Consider the following 25,436-nt stretch of genomic DNA (forward strand, 5'->3'; position numbering starts at 1 on the left):
ATTTGTTTTTCTCTTTCTGACTTACTTCACTCTGTATGACAGACTCTAGGTCCATCCACCTCACTACAAATAACTCAATTTCATTTCTTTTTATAACTGAGTAACATTCCATTGTATATATGTGCCACATCTTCTTCATCCATTCATCTGTCAATGGACACTTAGGTTGTTTCCATGTCCTGGCTATTGTAAATAGAGCTGCAACGAACATTGTGGTACATGACTCTTTTTGAATTATGGTTTTCTCAGGGTATATGCCCAGTAGTGGGATTGCTGGGTCGTATGGTAGTTCTATTTTCAGTTTTCTAAGGAACCTCCATACTGTTCTCCATAGTGGCTGTATCAATTTACATTCCCACCAACAGTGCAGGAGGATTCCCTTTTCACCACACCCTTTCCAGCATTTACTGTTTGTAGATTTTTTGATGATGGCCATTCTGACTGGTGTGAGGTGATAGCTCATTGTCGTTTTGATTTGCATTTCTCTAATAATTAGTGATGTTGAGCAGCTTTTCATGTGCCTCTTGGCCATCTGTATGTCTTCTTTGGTGAAATGTCGATTTAGGTCTTCTGCCCATTTTTTAATTGGATTGGTTTTTGTTTTTTTTTGTTGATATTGAGCACCATGAGCTGTTTGTATATTTTGGAGATTAACCCTTTGTCCGTCATTTCATTTGCAAACATTTTCTCTCATTCTGAGTGGTCTTTTCGTCTTGTTTATGGTTTCCTTTGCTGTGCAATAGCTTTTAAGTTTATTTAGGTCCCATTTGTTTATTTTTGTTTTTATTTTCATCACTCTAGGAGGTGGGTCAAAAAAGATCTTGCTGTGGTTTATGTCAAAGAGTGTTTTTCCTGTTTTCCTCTAAGAGTTTTATAGTTCAGGTCTTACATTTAGGTCTTTAATCCATTTGGAGTTAATTTTTGTGTATGGTATTAGGTAGTGTTCTAATTTCATTCTTTTACACGTAGCTCTCCAGTTTTCCCAGCACCACTTATTGAAGAGGCTGTCTTTTCTCCATTGTACGCTCTTGCCTCCTTTGTCGTAAATTAGGTGACCATACCTGCATGGGTCTATCTCAGGGCTTTCTATCCTGTACCACTGATCTATATTTGTTTTTGTGCCAGTACCAAACTGTCTTGATTACTGCAGCTTTGTAGTATAGTATGAAGTTGGGGAGACTGATTCCTCCAGCTCCATTTCTCTTTTTCAAGACTGCTTTAGCATTTGTGATCTTTTTTGTTTCCATATGAATTGTAAAATTTTTTTGTTCTAATTCTGTGAAGAATGCCATTGGTAGTTTGATAGGGATTGCATTGAATCTGTAGATTGCTTTGGGTAGTACAGTCATTTTCACAATATTGATTCTTCCAACCCAAGAACATGGTATATTTCTCGATCTGTTTATGTCATCTTTGATTTCATTCATCAGGGTTTTATAGTTTTTTGAGTACAAGTCTTCTGCCTCCTTAGGTAGGTTTACTCCTAGGTATTTTATTCTTTTTGTTGTGATGGTAAATGGGATTGTTTCCTTAATTTCTCTTTCTGATTTTTCGTTGTTAGTGTATAGGAATGCCAGAGATTTCTGTGCATTAATTTTGCATCCTGCAACCTTACCTGATTCACTGATTAGTTCTAGTAGTTTTCTGGTGGCATCTTTAGGATTTTCTATGTATAGTATCATGTCATCTGTAAACAGTGACTGTTTTACTTCTTCTTTTCCAATTTGTATTCCTTTAATTTCTTTTTCTTCTCTGATTGCCGTGGCTAGGACTTCCAAAACTACATTGAATAATAGTGGTGAGAGTGGACATCCTTGTCTCATTTCTGATCTTGATGGAAATGCTTTCAGTTCTTCACCACTGAGTATGATGTTTGTTGTGGGTTTGTCATATATGGCCTTTATTATCTTGAGGTAGGTTCCCTCTATGCCCATTTCCTGGAGAGTTTTTTTATTATAAATTGGTGTTGAATTTTGTCAAAAGCTTTTTCTTCATCTATTGAGATGACCTCTATGCCCATTTCCTGGAGAGTTTTTTTATTATAAATTGGTGTTGAATTTTGTCAAAAGCTTTTTCTTCATCTATTGAGATGATCATATGGTTTTTATTCCTTTATTTGTTAATATGGTGTATCACATTGATTAATTTGCGTATATTGAAGAATCCTTGCATCCCTGAGATAAATCCCACTTGGTCATGGTGTATGATCCTTTTTATATGTTGTTGGAATCTGTTTGCAAGTATTTTGTTCAGGATTTTTGCATCTATGTTCATCAGTGATATTGGTCTGTAATTTTCTTTTTTTGTGATATCTTTTTCTGGTTTTGGTATCAGGGTGATGGTGGCTTCGTAGAATGAATTTGGGAGTGTTCCTCCCTCTGCAATTTTTTGGAAGAGTTTGAGAGGGCTCAGTGTTAGCTCTTCTCTAAACGTTTGGTAGAATTTGCCTGTGAAGCCATCTGGTCCCGGGCTTTTGTGGAGCCCAAATGCCACAACTACTGAAGCCCGCACACACCACAACAAGAGAAGCCACGGCAATGAGAAGCTCTCGCACCACAATGAAGAGTAGCCCCCACTTGACGCAACTAGAGAAAGCCCGCACACAGCAATGAATACCCAATGCAGCAAATAAATACATACATACATAAACTTATTTAAAAAAACAATTAAAAGTTCATTTTCTCAGTTCCTGAGCATATTTGGATAATGGCTATAGTATTACCACAGCACAGATAAAGAACTCTTCAGCTAACAGAAATTTCTTATGAATACCATTGTTCTAGTGTTTCCCTAATCAGTAAGGTCTTAACATTTGGTCTTAGATGTATGCATGCTATACTTAAACAAAAAGTATGCATCTAGTCTTTTAAGTTTCACTGAGATATAATTCACACACCATACAATTTACCCTTTTAAAGTGTACAAGTCAGTGGCTTTTACTATATTCATAGAGTTATGAATCCATCAGTACAATCAATTTTGGAACATTTTCATTACCCATACTCCTGGGCTGTCACCCTACAAATTCCACACGCCCTCTAACCCTAAGCAATCACCAATCTACTTTCTGTCTCTTTAGATTGGCCTCTCCTGGAATCACTGAATATGTGTCCTTTGCGCCTGGCTTCTTTCAATTAGCATGTTTTCAAGGTTCGTCTAAGCTGGAGCACGTATCAGTAATTCATTTCAAAACTGCTGAATAATATTCCATCATATGGATATACCACCTTTTCTTTACCCATTCATCCACTGATGACATTAGAGTTGTTTCCTCTTTTTGGCTATTATGAAAGATACTGTTATGTACATTTGTTTACAATTTTTTTGTGGATATGTTTTCATTTTTCTTGGGTGTATGCTTAGGAGTAGAATTGCTAAGATCATGTGATAACTCTGTGTCTGATTGAGGACCTGCTGGACTTTTTCCAAAGTGGTTGCATCATCTTACATTCCCACCAGCAGTGTAGATGGGTTCCAACTGCTCCACATCCTTGTCAACAGTTGTTATTATGTCTTTTTATAATAACCCTGCTAGTAGGTGTGAAGTGTTATCTCACTGTGGTTTTGATTTTAATTTCCCTGGTAGTTAATGGGGCTGAGCATCTTTTCATGTGCTTGTTGGCCATATGTAAATCATCTCTGGAGAAATGTCTATTAAGTCCTTTGCTCATTTAAAAAATTAGGTTGTCTTTTTATCATTAAGTTGTAAAAGTTATTTATCTAGATACAAATCCCTTACCAGACATGATTTGTAAATATTTTCTCCCACTCTGAGTGTTGTCTTTTCACTTTCTTGATGGTGTACTTTGTTTGTTTGTTTGTTTTTTCCGGTACGCGGGCCTCTCACTGCTGTGGCCTCTCCCGTTGCGAAGCACAGGCTCCGGATGCGCATGCGCAGGCCCAGCGGCCACAGCTCGCGGGCCCAGCCGCTCCGCGGCATGTGGGATCTTCCCGGACTGGGGCACGAACCCGTGTCCCCTGCACCGGCAGGCGGACTCTCAACCACTGCGCCACCAGGGAAGCCCTTGATGGTGTACTTTGGAGCACAAAAGTTTCTAACTTTGATGAGGTCCAATTTAACTATTTTTCCTTTAGTCACCTGTGCTTTTGGTGTTGTATCTAAGAAAGCTTGGCCAACCCAAGGCCATGAAAAATTCATGTTTTCTTCTAAAAGTTTCACAGTTTTAGCCCTTACATTTGGGTCTATGATCCATTTCGTGTTAATTTTTGCATGTAGTATGAGAAAAGGGCCCAAATTCATTCTTTTGCATGTAAATACCTAGTTGTCTCCAGACCATTTGTTAAAAAGACTATTCTTTCTCCATTTAATTGTCTTGGTACCTCTGTTGAAAATCAATTGACCATAAAAATAAGGTATATATTTCTGGACTCTCAATTCCATTCCATTGATCTATATGTCCATTCTTAAGCCAGCACTACACTCTCTTGATTATTGTAGCCTTCATATTGCAGGTTTTGAAATCAGGAAGTGTGAGTCTCCCAACTTTGTTCTTTTTCAAAATTGTTTTGGCTATTCTGGGTCTCTTATTCCACATAAATTTTAGGATCAGTTTGTTAATTTCTGAAAAAAATCCACCTGGGATTCTGAGAGGGATCATGCTGAACTTGGAGAGTATTGCCATCTTAACAATATTGTCTTCAATGCATGGACATGGTTTAAGTTTTATACTTTTTGGTTAAATTTATTCCTAAGTATTTTACTTTTTGTTGATGTGTAAGTGGAATTGCTTTCTTTTTTTTTTTTTTTTAAATAAATTTATTTTTGGCTGTGCTGGGTCTTCGTTGCTGCACACGGGCTTTCTCTAGTTGTGGTGAGCAGAGGCTACTCTCTGTTGCGATGTGTAGGCTTCTCATTGCAGTGGCTTCTCTTGTTGCGGAGCACAGGCTCTAGGCATGCAGGCTTCAGTAGTTGTGGCACACGGGCTTAGTTGCTCCGCAGCATGTGGGATCTTCCCGGACCAGGGCTCAAACCTGTGTCCCCTGCACTGGCAGGCGGATTCTTAACCAACTGCGCCACTAGGGAAGCCCTTGAATTGTTTTCTTAATTTCATTTTTGGATTGCTCATTGCTACTGTATAGGAATACAATTAATTTCTGCATATTGATCTTGTATCCTGCAACCCTGATAAAACTCATTTATTAGTTCTAATAGTTCTTTTTACTGGATTCTATATACATGTCATCTACAAATAGAGACAGTTTTACTTCATGCCTTTCATTTCATTTTCTTGCCATTATTTCCCTGACAAACTGTCTAGTACAATGTTGAATACAAGTGGCTACAGCAGAAATCCTTGTCTTGTTCCTGATCTTAGGGAGAAAGCTCTCAGTCTTTCATCATTAAGTATGCTCTTAACTGTGGGTTTTTGACAAATGCCCTTTATGAGGCTAAAGTTCTCTTCTATTTCTAGATAGTTGAGCATTTTTATCATAAAGGTTGTCAAACTTTGTTAAATGCTTTTCCTGTGTTTTTTGAGATAATCACATGGTTTTTATTTGTGTATTCTACTGATGTGATGGGCTCACCTAGTCTATTCCTATTTTGAGTTATGTACGTTACAAAGACTTGACGTTGAATTTTTTTCAAATACCTTTTTTTACATCTCTTGAGGTACTAATATGGCAAAAAAAAAAAAAAGTATACATTTCCCAACAATCTCCTTTGCATTCCTGGCAGAAAAATGACTTTTTCATGGTGTGGCATGCTTTAATGTGCTACTGGACTCCCTTTACTAGCATTAATTAGGATTTTGGGTCCAATATATATAGGGATTAGTCTCTGAGTTTTGTTTTTTTAATATTATCTGGATTATATGCAGTTGATCCTCATTATTCATGGATTTCCTATTTGCAAATTTGCCTACTAGCTAAAATTTGTAACAACAAAAATGACAAAAATCAATACTTGCTGTATTTTGCAGTCATTTGTAGACATGTGAGTTGCCTGATGTGCATGGTTCCCAGCTGTGGTCTGCCTCTTGCTCCAGCTCTCATACAGAGATGATCAGACGATAAAAACAGTAAGGGGCAGTGCAGCACAGCACGAGAAGCCCCAGCTCTGGGGCCAGTCACAAAAAGTTTGAATCCCAGCTCTGGCACCAGTTAGTGGATGGCCTCAGGCAACTCACTTAACACTTCTGAAACTCACTTTCTCTTTTGTGGAAAAAAAAGAAAATCGAATCTACCAGGAGGAGTTTTTAGGATTTAAGATTGTAACCTAGGGGCTTCCCTGGTGGCGCAGTGGTTGCGCGTCCGCCTGCCGATGCAGGGGAATCGGGTTTGTGCACCGGTCTGGGAGGATCCCACATGCCGCGGAGCGGCTGGGCCCGTGAGCCATGGCCGCTGAGCCTGCGTGTCCGGATCCTGTGCTCCGCAACGGGAGAGGCCACAACAGAGGGAGGCCCGCATACCACAAAAAAAAAAAAAAAAAAAAAAAAGATTGTAACCTATGTGTGATATGAGTGTGTCTATACATATGTACATATTTCCCCAGGAGCCACGGTTCAGTATTCCCTAATTCACTATTCTCAGTGACTCTATAGAACATAACTGGTAGGAATAAGAACTGACTGTAGTTACATTCTGATCCTCAGTTTTGGTGTGTAATACCTGATTTATAGCAATAATTTGGAAGTTTTCTTCCTCGTTAGTGTTCTAGGATAGCTCAAATAGCACTGGAATATTTTGGTTCTTTAAGTTTGGTAGAATTCCTCCATAAAATCAATAGGGTCTGGTATTTTGGGGGTGGGGGATAGGTAGGTACAATATTTCTCAAGTGTTCTCTATCACATCTACAGAAATAATTGCATTTACTGGGGCCATTTTGGAAATTAATGTTCTTCTAGGGACTTCCCTGGTGGTCCAGTGGGTAAGACTCTGCACTCCCAATGCAGGGGGCCCGGGTTTGATCTCTGGTCAGGGAACTAGATCCCGCATGTATGCCACAACTAACAGTTCGCATGCTGCAACTAAGAATTCCACATGCCACAACTAAAGATCCTGCATGCCACAACGAAGATTCCATGCGTGCCACCACTAAGACCCAGCACAACCAAAAAATAATATGAATAAATAAATATTTAAAAAATATATTCTTCTAGGAAATCACCCATTTCATCTATTCATCTAATCTGCATAAAATCAAACAAAAAAGTCTCATGTGGCTCTTTCTTATTTCATGGTCTCTATGGCTATTTCTGTTACCGTATTTCATGATCTCTGTAATTATTTCTTCTTTTTCTTGGCTGTGCTGCACAGCATGTGGGATCTTAGTTTCCTTACCAGGGATTGAACCTGTGCCCCCTGAAGTGGAAGCACGGAGTCTTAACCAATGGACCGCCAGGGAAGTTCCATCTCCGTAATTATTTCTGTGTTATTTCTTATTTTGGATATTTTCATTTCCTACCCCATCTTTATCTTTCTTTTGTTTCTTTAGTTTTCACCCCCCCAAATAACCACTGATTTATTAACTGTTTTCCTACTTTCTAGGTGATCAATTTCTTTTACCTTTAACGCTCCTTCTGTTGTGAGATTTCATAAGTGGAATAAATCATTTATTTCATAATATATTAATTATTTCATAATATAGTATTTACAGCTACAAATTTTCTTCTGAGTACTCTTTTAGGTATATTCCATAATCCTGAAATATGGTTTTCATCATTTTCTAGATTTCATTTATAATTTCTATAAATTCAGTTTTAATTACCTGTGGCCCAAGTTACTTTTTAAATATTTTAAAATTTCCAGATAGTAAGCAATTTTTCTTTTTAATTAGTTATCTGTAATTTTTATTTAAGTGAATGAATAAATTAACAAAAGAGGATACTGTGACCTTTATGCCCAAAGTCGGGAACAAGCCAAGACTATGCGCTATCACAGTGTGATTAGAGAATATTGTCCATATAATTTCTGTATTTTTGGATCTGAGATTTTTCCTTACGGCTTAATTTATCAATGTTTTAGTGAATGTTCTGTGGATACTGGAGATGAATGTATAGTCTCTCTTTAGATATTTACAGATTAGATCTATCACATTCAATATTTTCACAAGGTCTTCTATATCCTTACTTTTGTCCACTTGCTTTTATATGAACTGGGAAAGAATTAAAACTCCTCAATACTAATGTATTTCTATACTCTCCTTACATTTCCTGTGGTTTCTGCTTTGTAAATATTGTGATTATCTGAAGCAAGGATAGTCATACTTGTGGTTTGTATCTTTATCACTGAAATATTGCCCTTCTTTGCCTCATTTAACACTTTTTGTCTGATACTTTCTTTCCCCTTTCTGCATGTATTAAGTCCTTATCCACACCTTTGGCCTAATCTGTCTAAGGAGGATTCTTACTGTTCTGGGAGGATCTTATGCATATATGATGTGATTTGGATTTTGCTTTGTGATCCAGAGTTTTTATTAGGTGAGTAAAACCCATTGATACTTATTTAATCAAAAATAATTAGACATACTTGTGTTAATACATATTGTATCATGCTTTTTACTGCTCTTAAGACAAATCCTTCACTACATGATCTGTGTCAGCTTGTTTCAATATGCGTGTGTGTGTACATGTACATGTCTTTAACTTGGAAGGTTGATATTTTTGTTCTAGGGATTACCTTTCTTTATAACTTCAGAGGATAACTTAATTCTTTGTTTCTATGGCTAGTACCTACTGACTTCCTATAACAAGTTATGACAATCTTATGAAATTTATACTTCTCCCCTGCCCAATTTTACTTGATATTATTTTTCTTGGAATTTTCTTTATATATACTGTGTGTCTGTTTCTTGACATCACTCTTAGTTGTAACTTTTTGACTTTTAGCTATAAAAGATACATCAGGATACTTCCACCATCTTTTACCTTTTCTTTCCCTTCCTCTTCTAACTTGTGTTATGTAATTATTACACTGCTATTGTGTTACTATTACATAATAACATTATTATACGTTATTACATTATTCATATCATATATATTTTGTTCTGTAACTATTTAGTCTTAGTCCTACAGTTAAATAAGTTTGACAATCTTTCTAACATTGTTTTGCCTTTTATCTCTTGACTGGATAAAGTTTTTCCACTACCAGTTTCTCCAGGTGTTCTTAAAAATACATATTTCTCAGAGTCAAAAACATTTGAATGGTGCTTTATATATGATGGAATAACTGGGTTAAAATACATAAATCACTTTCTTTTACATGAGTCCTTTGTAGACATCATTCAAGGTCTTTGAGTAATTATATGTTACTTGGAAAACTTGGAAGCCAGATTGACCTTTGTTTCCTCATATAGGTAACTTGATCTTTTGTCTGGATGTCCAAAGGTTTCTTATTATTTAGGTACAGCAATTTCGTAGCTATATCCTGCTAATGATTTTTCTAGGCCAAATGTTCCTGGGACCCATCGTGTCCGTTCAGTTTGTAGATTCAAGTCTTCCTTTATTTTTGGAAAGATTTCTTGAATTACAGATTTAAACATTTTTTTCCCCGTTTCATGGTTTTGCTTCCTTTTGGACACAAATTATGCAATCTTGCTGTTGTCTTCCTTAGCTGTCACTTCTAATATTTTAACTTTACTAATTCTATTTCATTTTGTTTACTTTCATCAGTCTTGTCCAACTTTTCTCTTCTGTGCTTTTTGCAGATTCTGGTCTCCTGTGTGTTGCTTCCTACATAGTCATGATTTCTATTATGGTTATATCTTTAAATATTCTATTTCTTGACTAAGTTCTGCCAGCTCATCTTTCATTTCCTTTTATCTTCCTACAAATCTCTTTGAAGATGGTATATACATTCTTACATTCCTGCTTTGAATTCACCTTCTACAGTGGCAAATGCTTTATTATGTTTGTTTTTTAATGTGACATGTTTGGCCACAATCTTCACGTCTCTGCTGTAAAAGTTTTCTGGTTCTTCATGTATCGTTTGTTCTTGTTTTTCTCTTCCCTTTTTCTTGCAGTATTATTGTACAGATCCTGTGCTAGTTCCTTTCTGATTACTAGCCATTTCTAAATGTGGCAAGTTCTTAACAAATCAGCTACATGTAGGGGAGAGGGCTGGGACATAAGTCAGGCCAGCAAGAATTTTTCTACTGATACAGAGTGGATTACAAGAGTGAGCTCTTTAGTCTTTTCCTCATTTTAGTCTTCAGAGATCGGCAGCCTCAGGGCTGTTGAAAATCCAAGTTTTCTCTCTTTATCCTCGTCTGCTTAAACTCTACTTTTACAAAAATGGTTTGTCTCTGTGATTACTCCTTTCAGCCTGTCTACCTTGTTTCTCTTTCACACCAAAGTGCATACAGGAAAGCTTCTGTCATTACTCCTCACATCTAGTCCCATGGTCTCACAGAGGGGACCACTGGTTTATCCCTCAGGATATGCCAGTGATTTTGGAGGACTAAACTTCGGCAGCTTTATCTAAAATCTGCAGCTTTGAGAGTTCTCTCTCAGCATCTTTCTACACTCCTTGGAGTTTCACTGGATTTGGCAGCCCTTCCTCATATATTGTGGTTCCAGATTACAGACCTTTCTTAGTTTCATCAAAGAAGGAATCTGACTGTTTTTCATTTTCTTTCATTGCTCTGAGGTAATTCTAAAAAAAAGAAGGAACTGACATCTTTATCCTGCCGCTTTCAAATGAGAAGTTAAGTAAGCAATTTTAGGGGTCTAACCACACAATTAGAAACAATCTACCCCAAGTTGGGAGCATGGAAATAGTGAAATGACCAAGGGTATAAAAATGTCAGAAATATTAAAGTATATAGCTATTCATTTATATAATAATTGTGTTTGTGAAAATATATAATTGTATATGGAAAAAGCATACGATGACTGTAAAAACTATCTATACTGGGGTCATAAATAAGCAAAATATATACACGTACAGGATGAAGAATGGAAGGGAAAAGTTGTTTTTTGTTAAGGGTAATGAATACTAAGTAATGTTTTTCATTAAAAAAAGTTTTTGTTGTTGTCACAGTATAGTGTGTGCAATTAAAAAAACAATGTTCCAAAAAGAAAAACAATCGAGACCATACAGATTTACTCCAGCACCTACGAAACACAAATCATTAAAAATGCAAAGACTGGCTCCCCACTTGCCAGTACTAATTATGTCCTATCCCTGGAGGCAAGCTCCAAAGTTGCATCCTTTTGCTCCAATTCCAACCCAGGTTCTTTACAGCAGCCAGGTGTCTCCTTGCCTCCCCTGCCTACACCACTCCCTCACACCCAGAGGTTAACTCTACTCCAACAGACCGCTGTCTACTCAGCACTGATGATGTGCCAGGCACTGTAAGGGGAGCACAGCAAGTAAGAGTATGGGCTTTAAACCCTTTAGTTTGTTTTGTTTATAATAAAGAGCAGCAAAAAAAAAAAAAAAAAAAGCAGGTTGCATTTAAAGGACAAGTTAGAGTTAAAATGTTTGGGCTTTGGAAACAGCCAGATTAAATAAAATAAATGTAAAATGCACCTATAACAGTGCCAAGGACATAGCAGACATTCAATCAAGGATATTTAAAAACATCTCTTATACTTTAAATTTCACAGCAAGGGCAGTATAACACAATGGTTAAGACAACAGGAAACTAACTTTTTAATTTAAAAAATATGCTAGGAAAGGATACTACATACACATTTTGTGACCATTTAAATCAACATCTTCTTTTCAGCTCCAAGTTTCTCTGTCCCAGGGTTCCCACATATGAAATACTAACACTGCTATGAACATTAAAAAAAATTACTTTGAATGCATAAACTGAATGTATGATTAGTCTATTTTATTAGCAATATTTTTACTCTCTGAATAATTACAACTAATTCAAAGTATTCAAAAGATCAAAGTATTTACATAAAAAACTAGCCTGGCAATTTTGATAAGTTATAACTCAAATAAAAAAGGGAAATAGATTTACACTTCTCAAATATTCCCATCATCCCCCAAGATGAAAATGATGTAAAGGAGTAAATTTAGGAAGGTGTATAAACTCTGAAAATGAGCTTTCCCTTTGGCTAAGTAATACTGTTGATCAGTAATGGCTGATTTCACTGGTTTATTCACAGAAAATGTATAAGCACTTTAAAATTAAAGTTCAATCTAAATTAAATTTAAAATTTAGTTCCTCTGTTGCACTAGCCACATTTCTAGTGTTCAATCACTACATCTGGCTGGCAGCTACTGTACTAGACAGTGTAGATTTAGATCATTTCCCTCAGTACAGAGAGTTCTGTTGGAGACCACTGGGTCTAGATAATTCTAAGATGAAAAATAAGCCAGCCTATCATCTGGTTTGAGAAATGATTACAACATCTGAGGATTCCTCTTGTGACACAGGGGGTGAAAAAAAAAACAGAGAGCTTGAATAGAGAGAGAAAAACGTACCAAGACTCTGAGCTCAACTTTAAGTGTAAGGGGTGGGGGTGGGGTGGGGAGGCCTGTGAGAGGGTGCGCCTGTCTCACAGCTTCTCCCAGCCTGTGTCTGAGGCAGAGACAGAATCTGGCCTCCGGTCTCTTTCTTCTCATGCTACATACTCCTCAAACAATCCTGCCCACACAGCTACAAGCTGGTAACATGAAAAGGTCCATTTCCAACACACATGAAACTCCTGCCTTCAGATCCATAAATCCAGCTCCCCTTACTCTGTATCTTTACTTGGATTGTTTTGAAAGTGACTCACAATGTATCCAAACCTGAACTCATCATTTCTTGCCTTGCTGCCTCCTGCATAAAAAAGAATGTGGTTGGCCTTTGTCTCCAGTTCCTGAGAGGCAGCCAATAAACCCTTGAATTTCCCTGTGACAAGAGTATCTTTGTTATTCCTGGTGGGCTCCTTGGCCCACATCTGACAGCTTGTGCTAACAGGTGACTCAGGGTGGGCCCCTAGATGGTTTTTGCTAAGGAGATGACTCAGGATGGGAGCTGGCCAAGCCAGAAAGACCAACTGTATGCTTAGAGGGTTGGCGCTCTGAGCCAACAGATATCAGCCCGACCTCTGGCAAGTGGAGAGCAGCCGGAGATTGAGTTCAACCTTGTGGCCCATGATTTAATTAATCATGCATACATAATGAAACCCCAGTAAAAACTCTCAACACCAGAGCTCAGGTAAGCTTCCCTAGCTGGCAATACTCTATACATTGTCGCACACTGATGTGCCAGGAGGGTAATGCATCCTGACTCTATAGGAAGAGGACAATGGAAACTTGGAGTCTGGGACTCTCCCAGACTTTGCCCACTGTGCCTCTCCCTTTGGCTGGTTCTGATTTGTATCCTATTTCTATAATAAAATTGTAATTATAAGTACAGAGCTTTTCTGAGTTCTGTGTCATTTTAGTGAATGGATAGCCAGTTGGTCAGAAGTGAGAGGAGCCTGGGGTCCCCCAAAGTTGTGACTGGCTTCTGAAGTAAGGGTCAGTTTTGGGGAGGACTGTGCCCTCAACCTATAAAGTGTGGCTTAACTCCAGGTAGTTGGTCAGAAGTCACTGTACCCTTCAGATCTGCTCCTCCCACAGGGTTCATGATCTTAGCGAATGAAGATCTACCCATCTATCCTTCTGCTAACGGGAGAAAAGAGGTCATCACTGATAATTCTTCCTCCTCACTGCACTCCACACAAACGATGAATCAGTACATCCTTCCAACTCCTGTCCAGTCTACAAAGCCCTACATGATCTGGCCTTTTCTTCAGGTTTCTTGATGATGGGGTATATCTATTTAAGGGCGCTAGTAGAGCCACGTATAAGCTTTAAAGAGCTAAACTTACAGTTTAAAATTATGTGATCTCTTTCACCATGTCTCCTTGCTATAGTTACTAGCATTTAATTTTGACTTTATGCCCACAAAGGGGAAATTCCAGGCTTTATTCAAAATACTTGTATTAAAAAATAAGTTTTAAATTTCTCAATTCCAGGGAATCTGTTTATAGGTACTCAATTTTAAAGAGACAGGTGAGTAAAATTTTTCTTGACAAGAGAAACTACCAACTGTCACTGAAGGGTAAGAATTATTATTTTTTGGTACCATGATTATTTGTATAAAGATATATCCATGCTGTACCTATAAAGTAATATGACAGGTTTTAAAAATAAACATACTAGAAATTACTCATAAAAGTAAAATTTGTCATTCAAAGCAGTCTCCTTTGGAGACTCATTCCAATAATGGAACCAAAGCTCAAAATATTTTGGAAAATTCTCTTTGGGAACTGTCTTCACATTCTGCATAGATACTTTGAATATTCTCATAGATGATAAATCTTTGCCCTGTGAAACTCAATTTTACCTTTGTAAGCAACTAATCATTAAAAGCCATGGTGGGAAATAAGGTCAAAGATCATGACATTTTTGATGAAAAGAAAGGTATATTTGGATGAAAAACACTGGCAATGTGCAGTGTTTTGGATGAAAAGCACTGGCAATGTGTAAGTTTTAAGTGATATACTTGCTCTGAACCAAAGCCAAATTAAAGGATGTCAGAGGGGAGGGAGAGAGAGAGAGAGAGAAAGAGAGAGAGAGGGAGGGAGGGAGGAGAAAGACAAGGAAACTGGTATTTAAAGAGTCACACACTCTCTTGAAAATCTGATGAGAGTTATGGCTTCCTCTCCATCTTCTGCATATATTATTAGAAAGGTACACCACATCAAGGTCACCTATGGAGCCAGATTAAAACTCCCTGGTTTAGAACAGTAGCTTTGGCTTTCTTTTTCTTTCTTTCTTTCTTTTTTTTTTTTTTTTTTTTACTGTACCCAACAGGAAAAAAAAAAATTTATACTGTGACCCAGTTTGTTCATACATACATATAATTAAAATAAAAGTTTCACAAATAATTATCAACCTTACCATGTGATAGTATTCTCTTGTATTTGATTTAATTACGAGAAATGCTACTTATGACCTACTACACCAATTTCACAATTTACAGCTTGAAAAATACTGGTTTAAAGTAACTGATGCATAATACGAATAAACTAACGAAAATGGGAAAACACACTTGATTATAAAAATTCTGATGTTATTTTAAACTAACAAAGAAAAAGTCATTTTACTCTATAGCCAAACTTTTCAAGAGACTGGATTCTTTATGGCAAAACGGAACTGTCTTGGTCATTCATCTAAATGGCTAACTAACTTCTGGAGACACTGATGGGTAAATCATACAATGTTCATACCTTAATATTAGAAAACCACAAATCATTCTCATGTAAAGTGGCCAGGTAGACAGATGTAAGAAGTCCAGTGCAAAGGGCAACAGTTCCACCAATTGTAAATGAAAGAATCGTCCATAATCTTCTATTGGTACAACCTTTTAGAAAAATGAACAGATGAAAAACCAAGTCATTAAAGGATTTAGCAGTTAATAGTTCTATTTCAGACTGTCAAACGTGCCAAGTTCCAGCTGCCTGTTAGTGGTGAAGCTTTCTGTGTCTCCAGCAGACAGTTAGGGGTTCCATTTTGTGATTCCACAGACCTTTTTATACTTTTCATACTTTTATTATAGTTTTTCCCCCCCACTGTATCTAACTGTTCATTTGTCCATTTTGCCAACTAGAATGTAAGCGTCTTGAGGACAAGCATACTATCTTATTCATCTTAACACCTAGGACCTATGCTTGACCTAGTTTAACTACTAAGTTTCTTATATAGAGGAATAAATGGGTTACAGATCTAAAATATAAACAGTCTTTTAGATTATCTACTTACAATGTGTGGTTTATTCATTAAAAGCTACTCCCAAACTTGATTACTTAAAATTTTAAACCCCATCACACAAGTTAAAGGAATATAAACTAGGAAACATATTTATAGTACATATAAGAAAGGTTAAATATCCTTAATATAGGATAAATACTTTCAGGATTAAAAAAAAGAACATTTCAGTAGGAAACTGATTAAGGACATGAATAGGCAATGCACAGAAGAAAAAATGGCCAATAAACTTAATAGGAAAAAAAAAGTTAGTATCAATGAAATGCAAATCAAAACAAAGAGCTATAACTTTTACAATAGTGGCCAATTTGATAGCTTAAAAATGCTTCGTACTCTGTTTTGGTAAGGATACAAAAAATAGACTTTTTTAAAAAAAAATAGACATTTTTTAAACACTGCTGGTGTTAGAATAAACTGATACCTCTCTGGAATGCGACATGGCACTAGGAAGTAAAAGCCACCAAAATGAGCACCCTATTTGACCAAAAATTGTAAATCTAGGCATACATCCCAAAGAAATAAAGTTTTAAATAACCATTTGGCCACAAGGATATTTATCACAGTTCAGTTTGTATAGGTAAAAGGTTAAAAATCATCTAAATATTCAATAAGAAATTAAGTAAATTATGCTACAGTCACACAGTGACTACACACTGACAAAAAATTTTAAAAATACATTGACTGACATATGTTCAAAACACAACAAGAGAAAGATAGCAAGTTACACAACAGCGTGCAGGATCTCAATTTTGAGAAAAAATACATCTGAATGCTTGTAGGTGTACACGTACAGAGAACAACATTTAGACAGCAAGATAATCAAAGCGTCATCGGTGGTAATCTCAGGATGAGTGGGTTTGCGGGAGTATTTTTTCCTTCATTTTTGCTTTTCTTTAGTTTTCATTTTTTTTTCTGACATGAATAAATACTGCTTTGGTAAAATGAACAGTCCTCAAAGTTGTGTTTTAATTTAAAAGGACAAACTTGAACCTGTATTTGTTTTTATATAAGATTTTCAGAAAGTACTCTGTATTTTCCCAAATTGCTAATAGCTGAGTTGGGTGGCAATGACTGCTCAATACAGATCACTTTTATTTTATAAAACTGTCACCGCCCCCACCCAAAAAATAAATACATAAAAACTAAAACTGTTACCCCAAATTACTTTACTAGCTCTAGCTGCAGCTGATGTAAACTCTGTCAGATATCCAAAATGGCTGATAGACATGAAATTTTTCAGGCTTACTTTTAAAAATCCTGACCATGCTTAGCCTAAGAAGGCAACTCAGGAAGCAAGAAGTTGGTAATTAATGCCATTTGATGTATGGCTTAGCAAGAGTCTTCAACATTATTTAAACAATTTACCAAATTCTGACCACTTTTCCCACCAAAAAAAAAAAGCAAATTAGAAAATTTCAGGAATTTAACTGAAAGTAAAGAATAAAAGAAAGTTTGATTCATCTTTCAATACTTTAATGAAATGAGAAACTCACCCAAGGTAAGGCTGTCTAGTTGTGAACAGCATACGCAAACCAGAAAAATTAGAAGTAGACTAAAATCTGAACAGTGGGAAAAAGTATTACTCTGAAAGTCAAAGGATCAGATTGGCATAACTATACTGAACAGGCAGCTGAGAAGCAAAGGGCTCTAATCAGAGGTCTTTTATCTAATCATAACTGTAAAACAAATATTATCACATTGCGATCAAATCATCTGTAAAACTAAAATATCAGGGTAATAGAACAAGTTTCTTCACCTATTAGGTCTCACCAAACTTTTATCCTATTGGAGAGTGATTATTTCAATATGCAGACAAAAAAGCAATCCAAAATGCTGCTTTAATTTAAATCACCTACTAGATGGCAATTTATTTTCCAACTTCACATTTTCTTCTTGTGCCACGTAATCCTCTGAAACTTCTGTGGTTTGTATTCCTTTTCTTTGCCTGATGGATATCATGGTGTCAAAGACTCACATGCATTGTTCTTCCAACCACTCCTACAAACAACACAGAGTAAACCACCATCCATATGTCCGTACCCTCTCTGCCAAATACAGCCTGGGCTCATCTGTGTTTTGGAGACTTTACCTGAGCCATTTTCCCTCGCTTAGCACGCCCTCCCATTTTCCCATCCAAACCTTAACCAGCTTTCAAAGCTACTCTCGAGACACAACACAAATATTTCTTTAACACAACCACATTTATGAAGCGCCTGTCCTGTGGCAGGCACTGCCAAGAGTTAGGAGCACAGGTGAGCATCGCAGACAAGCCCCTGCCCTTCTTCCAGGAAGCCTTCTTTCTTGGGATGCACCAACCCCTACTGATCTCTCCCCTTCCCGAGTCATAGCAGTTACCACACATTTTGTCACATAATTAGGTAGTTTTATATTATTTTCTATAGTACCAACCATGGAAAAGGTATTAAGTAGTAAATTTGTTGATTGTTGATAGTCTGATTTTGAAGAACTGAAACATTGTTTTGTCTCCGGTATCTGGATTTTGATAGTGGTGTTCCTTCAAACAATTCACACTGGAAGCTTCAGGAATATGCCTCAGTGGTGATGGCAGCGGGGGTGTGCCAATCAGGGCAGCTGCTACACCAGGCAGCAACAGTGGGAGTGACGGCAGGGAGCAGGAGCCTGGTTTGGAAGCAGCAAGTGGGAGGCAGGGGAGTGGTGGCAGTGAGTAAGCTGGCTACAGTCCCCCGGAACATCTTGCGTTACTCCTCCAACGAATGAACAGCGTTTAACTAACTATTTATTAACTATGACCGGTTGCCGGACACGGCTGTGGGGGCAGTTTATTAATTCCTAAAGGTAAACAAGTTGCTCTACTGAAAAGAACACACCAATCAACGTTATACAATTCATCCATTCATTCATTCATACAAAAAAAAAAATCTGAGCGGATAAAAGGTGCAAGCACAGAAAATGGAGAATCTGGAGCAACGAGGGAGAAAAGGAGTGTGGGCAAAGTCGTACCTCTAGAGATAAGCTTACCCCCAAATTACCTCATCCTAGAATCATGCCCTTTCTAAGGGCCCCAAGCGGAGTTGTAAAAATCCCACAACTGATACAATGTAACACGTTAGCACAGAATGGCAACAAATGTTTAAGTGCCAACTAGGTGTGATAATTGCATGAACCCAAGAAACAAAAGTTTCCCCATCAAATCACAAGGAATGCCATCTTAAATGTTTGAAAAGGGAAATGAGAGCGGCTGCTTTTTTTCTCCATTGCTTAGAAGAACCAGCACGTACTGGGCATCCCGGGGCGCTACAGGGCACATTATTCAGCTCACCTCCGCACCCCAATCTACACCACCGGAGTCCCCGCCAGACGCTGAGGGGCCGGACAACTTCAGTAACTCGCTCCGGCTCACCTAGGAAGTGGCGTGGCCGCCGAGGCCGGAGACCACCCAGCCCCTCCCTCCGCCCGCGTGGCCAAAGCAAGAAGTCGCCCGAGAAGGCGCCCTGCCCTCGGCAAACTTGCTCTCTCCCAAGCTGCCGCCCCCAGCCCCACACGTCGGGAGGACAAGGGGGCGCCCAGTCCCACACCGGGTCTCCGAAAACGCCGCGAGGGCCGGAGCCGCGCCCCCACCCTGAGCGACGCAGCGGGGCGGCCCGCGGGCTTTCGGTCTTCGCGGCAGATTCAGCCGAACGCCGCCACGCAAGGGCGGAGCGCCACCCGCCCGCCGGACAGTCCGGGGCCGCCGACGGAGCCTCGCGCCCGCGCGTCCCCGCGCGCTGCCCGCGCCCCGACACGCAGCCACAGACCTGCGGCCTCAGCCGTTCTCGCGCGCGGCTCCGGACCCGGAAAGGGGGCAGCCGGCCGCCCGGCCGCGGGCGCAGAGGGCCGCGGGGGCGGGGCCGCACTACGGCCAGCAACGCGCCGCGGGGACAGCCAGAACCCAGCAGCCGCGGATCTTTGTGCTGCGCCTTGGAAATGGGGGGCTGGGGGGAGTCACCGCCCCGGGGAGGGGGCGCGCCGGGGAGGCTGGGCCACTGAGGCCGCGCCTATAGGTCCCGGGAGCCGTCCGTCAGCACGGGCCACCTCCCCCGCCCGGGGCGTCCCGCCCCGTCTCGTGCGGCGCCGGACGGAAGGAAGCGGCGCACTTCCGGCTGCCCGGGTGTACTGTCGGCTGAGTTCCGCTGCGTCCCGCCGCTCCCGGCACCCCTCGAAGAGCTCTGGACCCCCGCCACCGACCGAGGAGCCCGAGGCCACCTTCGCCCACGCAGACTCCCGCCACCCCCAGGCCAGAGCGAGCGGCGCTGCTCGGGGGAAGAGGGCCGGGATGCGAGTAAGGGTGGCCTCAGGTCGGACCGCGGGGTGGCGGCACCACTTCGGCCCCCGGGTGGGGAGGGTGAGACGGGCCGGGGGCCGCGAAAAACTCTTTCTTGAGCCGGTGCCCTCGTGTCTCCTGTGCTGGTGGATGTGGAGGGGTCAGTAAGGGCCCGACGGACGGAAGCAGTCCGACCACTCGGACATCTCCCAGCTAACCGCGTTGCCAAGGCCTGGCGCGCCCCCTTCTCAGGTCTTGGCAACACCCCCAGGCCCCAACTGCCGGTGATCTGTGTTTGGAAGTCTTTTACCGACTGCCAGTGTGAGTACCTACAGGGGTACTTTCGCATCTCCAAAGACGCGCCTCTTTTTGGCGAGGTGGGCAGGGCGCGCTGTCTTCTTCCCAATTTTGTGTCGAATACGTTCCTCTGTCTTCTTAGTCTCCTGTGTTACTCCGTCTCCAAACTAGAGTGTAAGCCTTTTCCGAGGGCAGTTGCTGTGTTGTATACGTGGATATCTTTCTTAATCACACTGTGATGAACAGTAGGTAAAGCCTTTTGTCAGCAGATTCTCAGAGCACATGTTAATTGATTTTTATTAAGGAATGGTCCTCTGGGTCCTCCACCTGTGAAGAGGACTGCCCATCTGGCTAATTCCAGGAATTACTTCAGCCAGGTGCCATTCCTTGTTACCCCTGTTTGATATTTTCCTCCTCCTTTGTGTGTCTGTTGCTGTTAATAACAAACACACATTCTGTGCCAATGGGTTGAGGTATCTGCTGGTGGTTTTAATAAAAATAAATGTCAGCTGTTTTTTCAGATGGCATTTGTCATGTTTAACATGATTGTTGGTGTCTTTTTTTCATGTTATGGACTTGAGAACAGGGACTGTATAATCTTTCACTTTCACCTTAAGATGCCTTACATAAAATACATTTGTGTGTTTAATAAATACATATGTGAATTGATTCCTCCTTAAGTAGAATTCCCCCTCTCCTCCCCACCTTATTATATAGGGTTTTTTCTTAAATTGTCTCGCTCACTGGGGAAAAAAATGAGTCTGTTGTGAAACATGCATCCCTTGAGTAAAGGAAACAGTACTTGTTAGCAGCTGCTTGTTTTCATATGAAATGGCTTTACTAAGCAAAATAAAGCTTTGAGAGAAATAAGACATCCACTGCTGAGGGTAAGTCTTGGTAATAAATAAGTTAATTAAGAATGAATTCATTCTGATACAGCAACCGTGGGGGTGATGGGTAATGAGCGGTAGACCTTTGCCCCCATTGAGCTATGGTCATGGGCTGTGACTGCAGAGGTCTACAGGAATACTTGTTTGCATTGTGTTTTGAAACCCAATGGGATCTAGCTTTGGGCCAGCAGTAGTTAAGTTGTGCTGGAACAGTTCAGCTCAAAAGTATGGCCTGGAAACCTGTGGTATCACTATCAACATCATCAGGGAGCTTGTTGGAAATTATCAGGTTCTAGTCATACCTACCGAATCATAATCTGTAGGGGTCAGGGACCAGTAATTTGTTTTAAGAAGTTCTCCATGTGAGTCTGTGTTCAGCAAAGTTTGAGAGCCATAGCAGGACCTTGCTACTCAAAATATTGTCTGTGGACCAGCAGTGTTGGCATCACCTAGGACGTTAGAAATGTTGGCTCTCCGGCTCTCCCCAAGGCCTACTGTATCAGGATCTGCATTTTAATATAATCTCCAGGTTATTTGTATGTATGTCACACTTTGAGAAGCACTGCACTAGAAGTCAATGTCTTCTTATGGGAAGTCACATCCTTCCCATAAAAGCATCTTGCGTTGGACCAAGGGAGAGAGCTCTCCTTCTCCATTGGCTTTTTCCTGTCTCATGTACGATGTTTGTTCATTTTTAAATAGTTTGGCTTAGTAGTGTGAACACTCTGGATCACGCCTGTCTTCTGTGGCAGTAGACTCTCCCAGTATTCCTCCTCTGTCTACCTTTCTGGCATTCCTTTTCAGTCTCATGTAAACTCCTCTTCCTCTCTGGCTCATGGCTCCAATTGCCAGTGATATTCTGATGACTCATAAGTTTTTATGTCCAGGCATAGCTCCTGAAAGCCAGGTCCCATATGTCTAGTGCCTATTGGAAATTTCCATGTGTGCAGAGCACTCAAACTCAACTCGCTAAAAATTAAACTTTTTCGGGCTTCCCTGGTGGCGCAGTTGTTGGGGGCCCGCCTGCCGATGCAGGGGACGCGGGTTTGTGCCCCGGTCCGGGAGGATCCCACATGCCGCGGAGCGGCTGGGCCCGTGAGCCGTGGCCGCTGAGCCTGCGCGTCCAGAGCCTCTGCTCCTCAACGGGAGAGGCCACAACAGTGAGAGGCCCGCATACTGCAAAAAACAAAAAACAACAACAACAAAAAATTAAACTTTTTCTAATCCCCAAACCTTCTTTTCATACCATGTACCCCCTTTTCCTAATTGCTGTCAATAACTTAGGAGCCAAACTTGATTCCTCCCTATTGTGTAACCCATATATCCATTCAAACATTGAGTCCCATTGGGTTTATTCCTAAATATCTCAGAACTTGCCCAACTTTTCCCCATCTCCATTGCCACTACTGTAATCCAAGGCCCCATTTTTTGTCTGGATCATTTCAGTAGTCTTCTGACCGATTGCCTTACCTCCATTCCTGCCCTCTGGCCTTGTCCACTCAGTCCACAATCCATATAAAAAACATACTGATCTTACTAAGATATAAGTCTTTTGGTGGCTTACTGGCTTTATATAAAAAACTCCTTAAGCTTGAAAGTACTGCTGTGAGTCAGGCTCCATGTACCTCTCCAGCCTCATCCCTACTTCCTATTCATAAATTTCAAAGTTTTTATAAAGTGCCTGACTTTACTATTCAGCCTTTAAATTTCAGCTTAGGGCTTCCCTGGTGGCGCAGTGGTTGAGAGTCCGCCTGCCGATGCAGGGGACACGGGTTCGTGCCCCGGTCCGGGAAGATCCCACATGCCGCGGAGCGGCTGGGCCCGTGAGCCATGGCCGCTGAGCCTGCGCGTCCGGAGCCTGCGCTCCGCAACGGGAGAGGCCACAACAGTGAGAGGCCCGCGTACCGCAAAAAAAAAAAAAAAAAAAAAAAAAAATTTCAGCTTAAATGATCCTTGCTGCTTGATATTTATATACTCCCCTCTCACTGAATCGTAGCTGTTCTGTGTGATGCATAGAATACGGTGGAAGTGACATTGTGGGACTTCTGAGGCCAGGTCATAAAGACATCCTAGTTTAACCTTATCCTCTCTTGGATTGCGCACTTATGGGGGATGCCAGCCACCATGTTGTGAGGACACTCAAACATCGTGTAGAGAAGGCCACATGGGCGGCACCCGGCCTCTGGCCAACAACCAGCCTGCCATGTGAGTGAGCCACCTAGGAGGAAGATCTGCCAGCTCCATGTCATCCATGCCACTCCCACATATCTCATGCACAGATATGATAAGAATAATAAATGTTTATGTTTGTTTTAAAGCCACTAGGTTTAGGGGTAATTTTGTTACACAATGATGGGTATTCAATATAGTAGTCATCCTCTGTATGGACGTATCATAATTTATTTAATATTCCCCTCTAATTGGACATTTAGATTGTTTCTAGCTTTATCCTATTACACACAATGCATAGAGAATATGCTTATATTTATGTAATTCTTTAGGATATATTTCTAGAAATAGAATTGCTAGAATTTAAATTAGGATAAACATTGGCAAACTGCATTACAAAAGGTTAAAAATTGTATTACTTTACACCTCCACCAATGTGCATTACAGGGCTTATTTCAGTGTCCTTGCCAACAATGGATATTTTTAATCTTTGCCAATCTTAGGCGACAAATGAGATATCATTTTAAATGTATTAGTGAGGTGGAGATATATCAGGACATTATTGGCTGTTTGTATTTCTTTTTCTGTGATTTATGTTTTCATGTTCTTTGGCCAATCGTCGATTTAATCTTTATATAAAGGGATTAGTTATAGGTTATGGATTTTAACATTTTTTTTTGGCCGCACCGCGTGGCATGTGGGATCTTAGTTCCCTGACCAGTGGTGCAACCCGCGCTCCTTGCAATGGAAGTGCGGGGTCTTAACCGTTGGACCACCAGGGAAGTCCCTGGATATTAACTTTCTGTTGTCTACCTTGCAGGTATTTTCTCAGTGTTGTGTACTTCATATGGTGTGTTTCACTTTGCATTGGTTTTCCATTTTATGTATCAAATCTATCATCTTCCCTTTATAAAAGCTTCTGGGTTTTTCCAACATACTTAGGAAAACCTTTACCATCCCAAGATTGTAAAATTTTAAAAATACTTTTTCCTAGTTTTAAAAAATATTGCATCTTTTTAATATGAAGAGAGAGATCTGACAATTTTTTTTTTCTAATTGGAGAATCAGTTGTTTCACCATCATTCTTACCTTACTGATTTGAATTATCTGTATCACATACTAATTCCAGTACGTATATGGCCGATTTGTAAACTCATTATTGTGTTTAGATGATTTTTAAAAAGAACTAGTTTGCAACAGTTCTACATACTGTATTTCTTTTAAACACATGTTCTGGCAAGTTTTGCATATTTTCTTGCTCATATAAACTTTATAATCTTTTACCAGTTTCCAAAAAAGAATCCATGGAGATTGTTTTACTGGAATTGTATAAAAGGTAAAGAAGTCTTTGAGAGAAATGAGATCTTTACAATACTGAGTATTCTTTTACAGAAACACATATTCAGTTGAAGACAGTTTGGCCCACTTACACATATTTTTGCAACAGTAGTTTCATGCAATTCTTATTTTGCCACCTTGTCCACAGGGTTGGTTTTTCAAGTGTCTTAATAAAAGTCAGAGCAGTGGTCTCCAAACTTTTTGATCTCACAACTTCATCAATCAAAAATTTTTGTCCTCTCCATGTGTGAACGTGTGCACGTATATGTGTGTGTATACATACATATATATATATACATTATGTATTGCAATATATGGAAATCCTAATATGTTCTTCCTACATCCCATGGGTTGTTTTATACACTCCTTGTGTATGACCCATGTCAGAGACCTCAGAGATCAGCTGTGTCTATGGCATTCTTTCGAGCCAAGTTTGGCACTCTTGGTCTTAGGCAACCCATGCTGAGTCCTGGAGATCAGCTTTCTCAGTGCTCACAGATCATTCCAGAGTTGCACAGGAATCAACATTACACCTGAGTCCTTCCCCGTCCCCCCCCTGCCACCTCCGCCACCCCGCCTTTAAAATACTTGCCTCCTTCCCTGGGAGATTCTTAAGAAAAGGTATTATGTAATATTGTTAGTTACTTTTTCTCTCTTCCTTTGATCAACTTTGTATTAACTAGATTTGTAATGGTTTAGAAGAATGAAATTTATAGGCCGATCAGCATAGGTGCATA

General features: G+C 39.9%; 1 protein-coding gene across 4 annotated transcripts in view; it reads right to left on the bottom strand.

Annotated features, from left to right (window-relative positions):
* Positions 1-19,659, bottom strand: part of DPY19L3 (dpy-19 like C-mannosyltransferase 3) — a 72,226-nt gene extending 52,567 nt beyond the window's left edge. The window contains exons 1-4 of one of the 4 annotated variants that reach the window (XM_028477596.2): positions 19,500-19,659; positions 18,133-18,363; positions 17,580-17,721; positions 15,186-15,319 (exon numbers count right to left, since the gene is read on the bottom strand). In XM_028477596.2, coding sequence (XP_028333397.1) covers positions 15,186-15,319; positions 17,580-17,682 — 237 coding nt within the window. In that variant the 5' untranslated portion in view covers positions 17,683-17,721; positions 18,133-18,363; positions 19,500-19,659. The other 3 variants (XM_028477598.2, XM_007118805.4, XM_055078959.1) reach the window with 3 other exon arrangements.
* Positions 19,660-25,436: the final 5,777 nt, after the last annotated feature.

Source organism: Physeter macrocephalus, chromosome 17 (assembly GCF_002837175.3).
Source record: "Physeter macrocephalus isolate SW-GA chromosome 17, ASM283717v5, whole genome shotgun sequence".
Taxonomy (NCBI): domain Eukaryota; kingdom Metazoa; phylum Chordata; class Mammalia; order Artiodactyla; family Physeteridae; genus Physeter; species Physeter macrocephalus.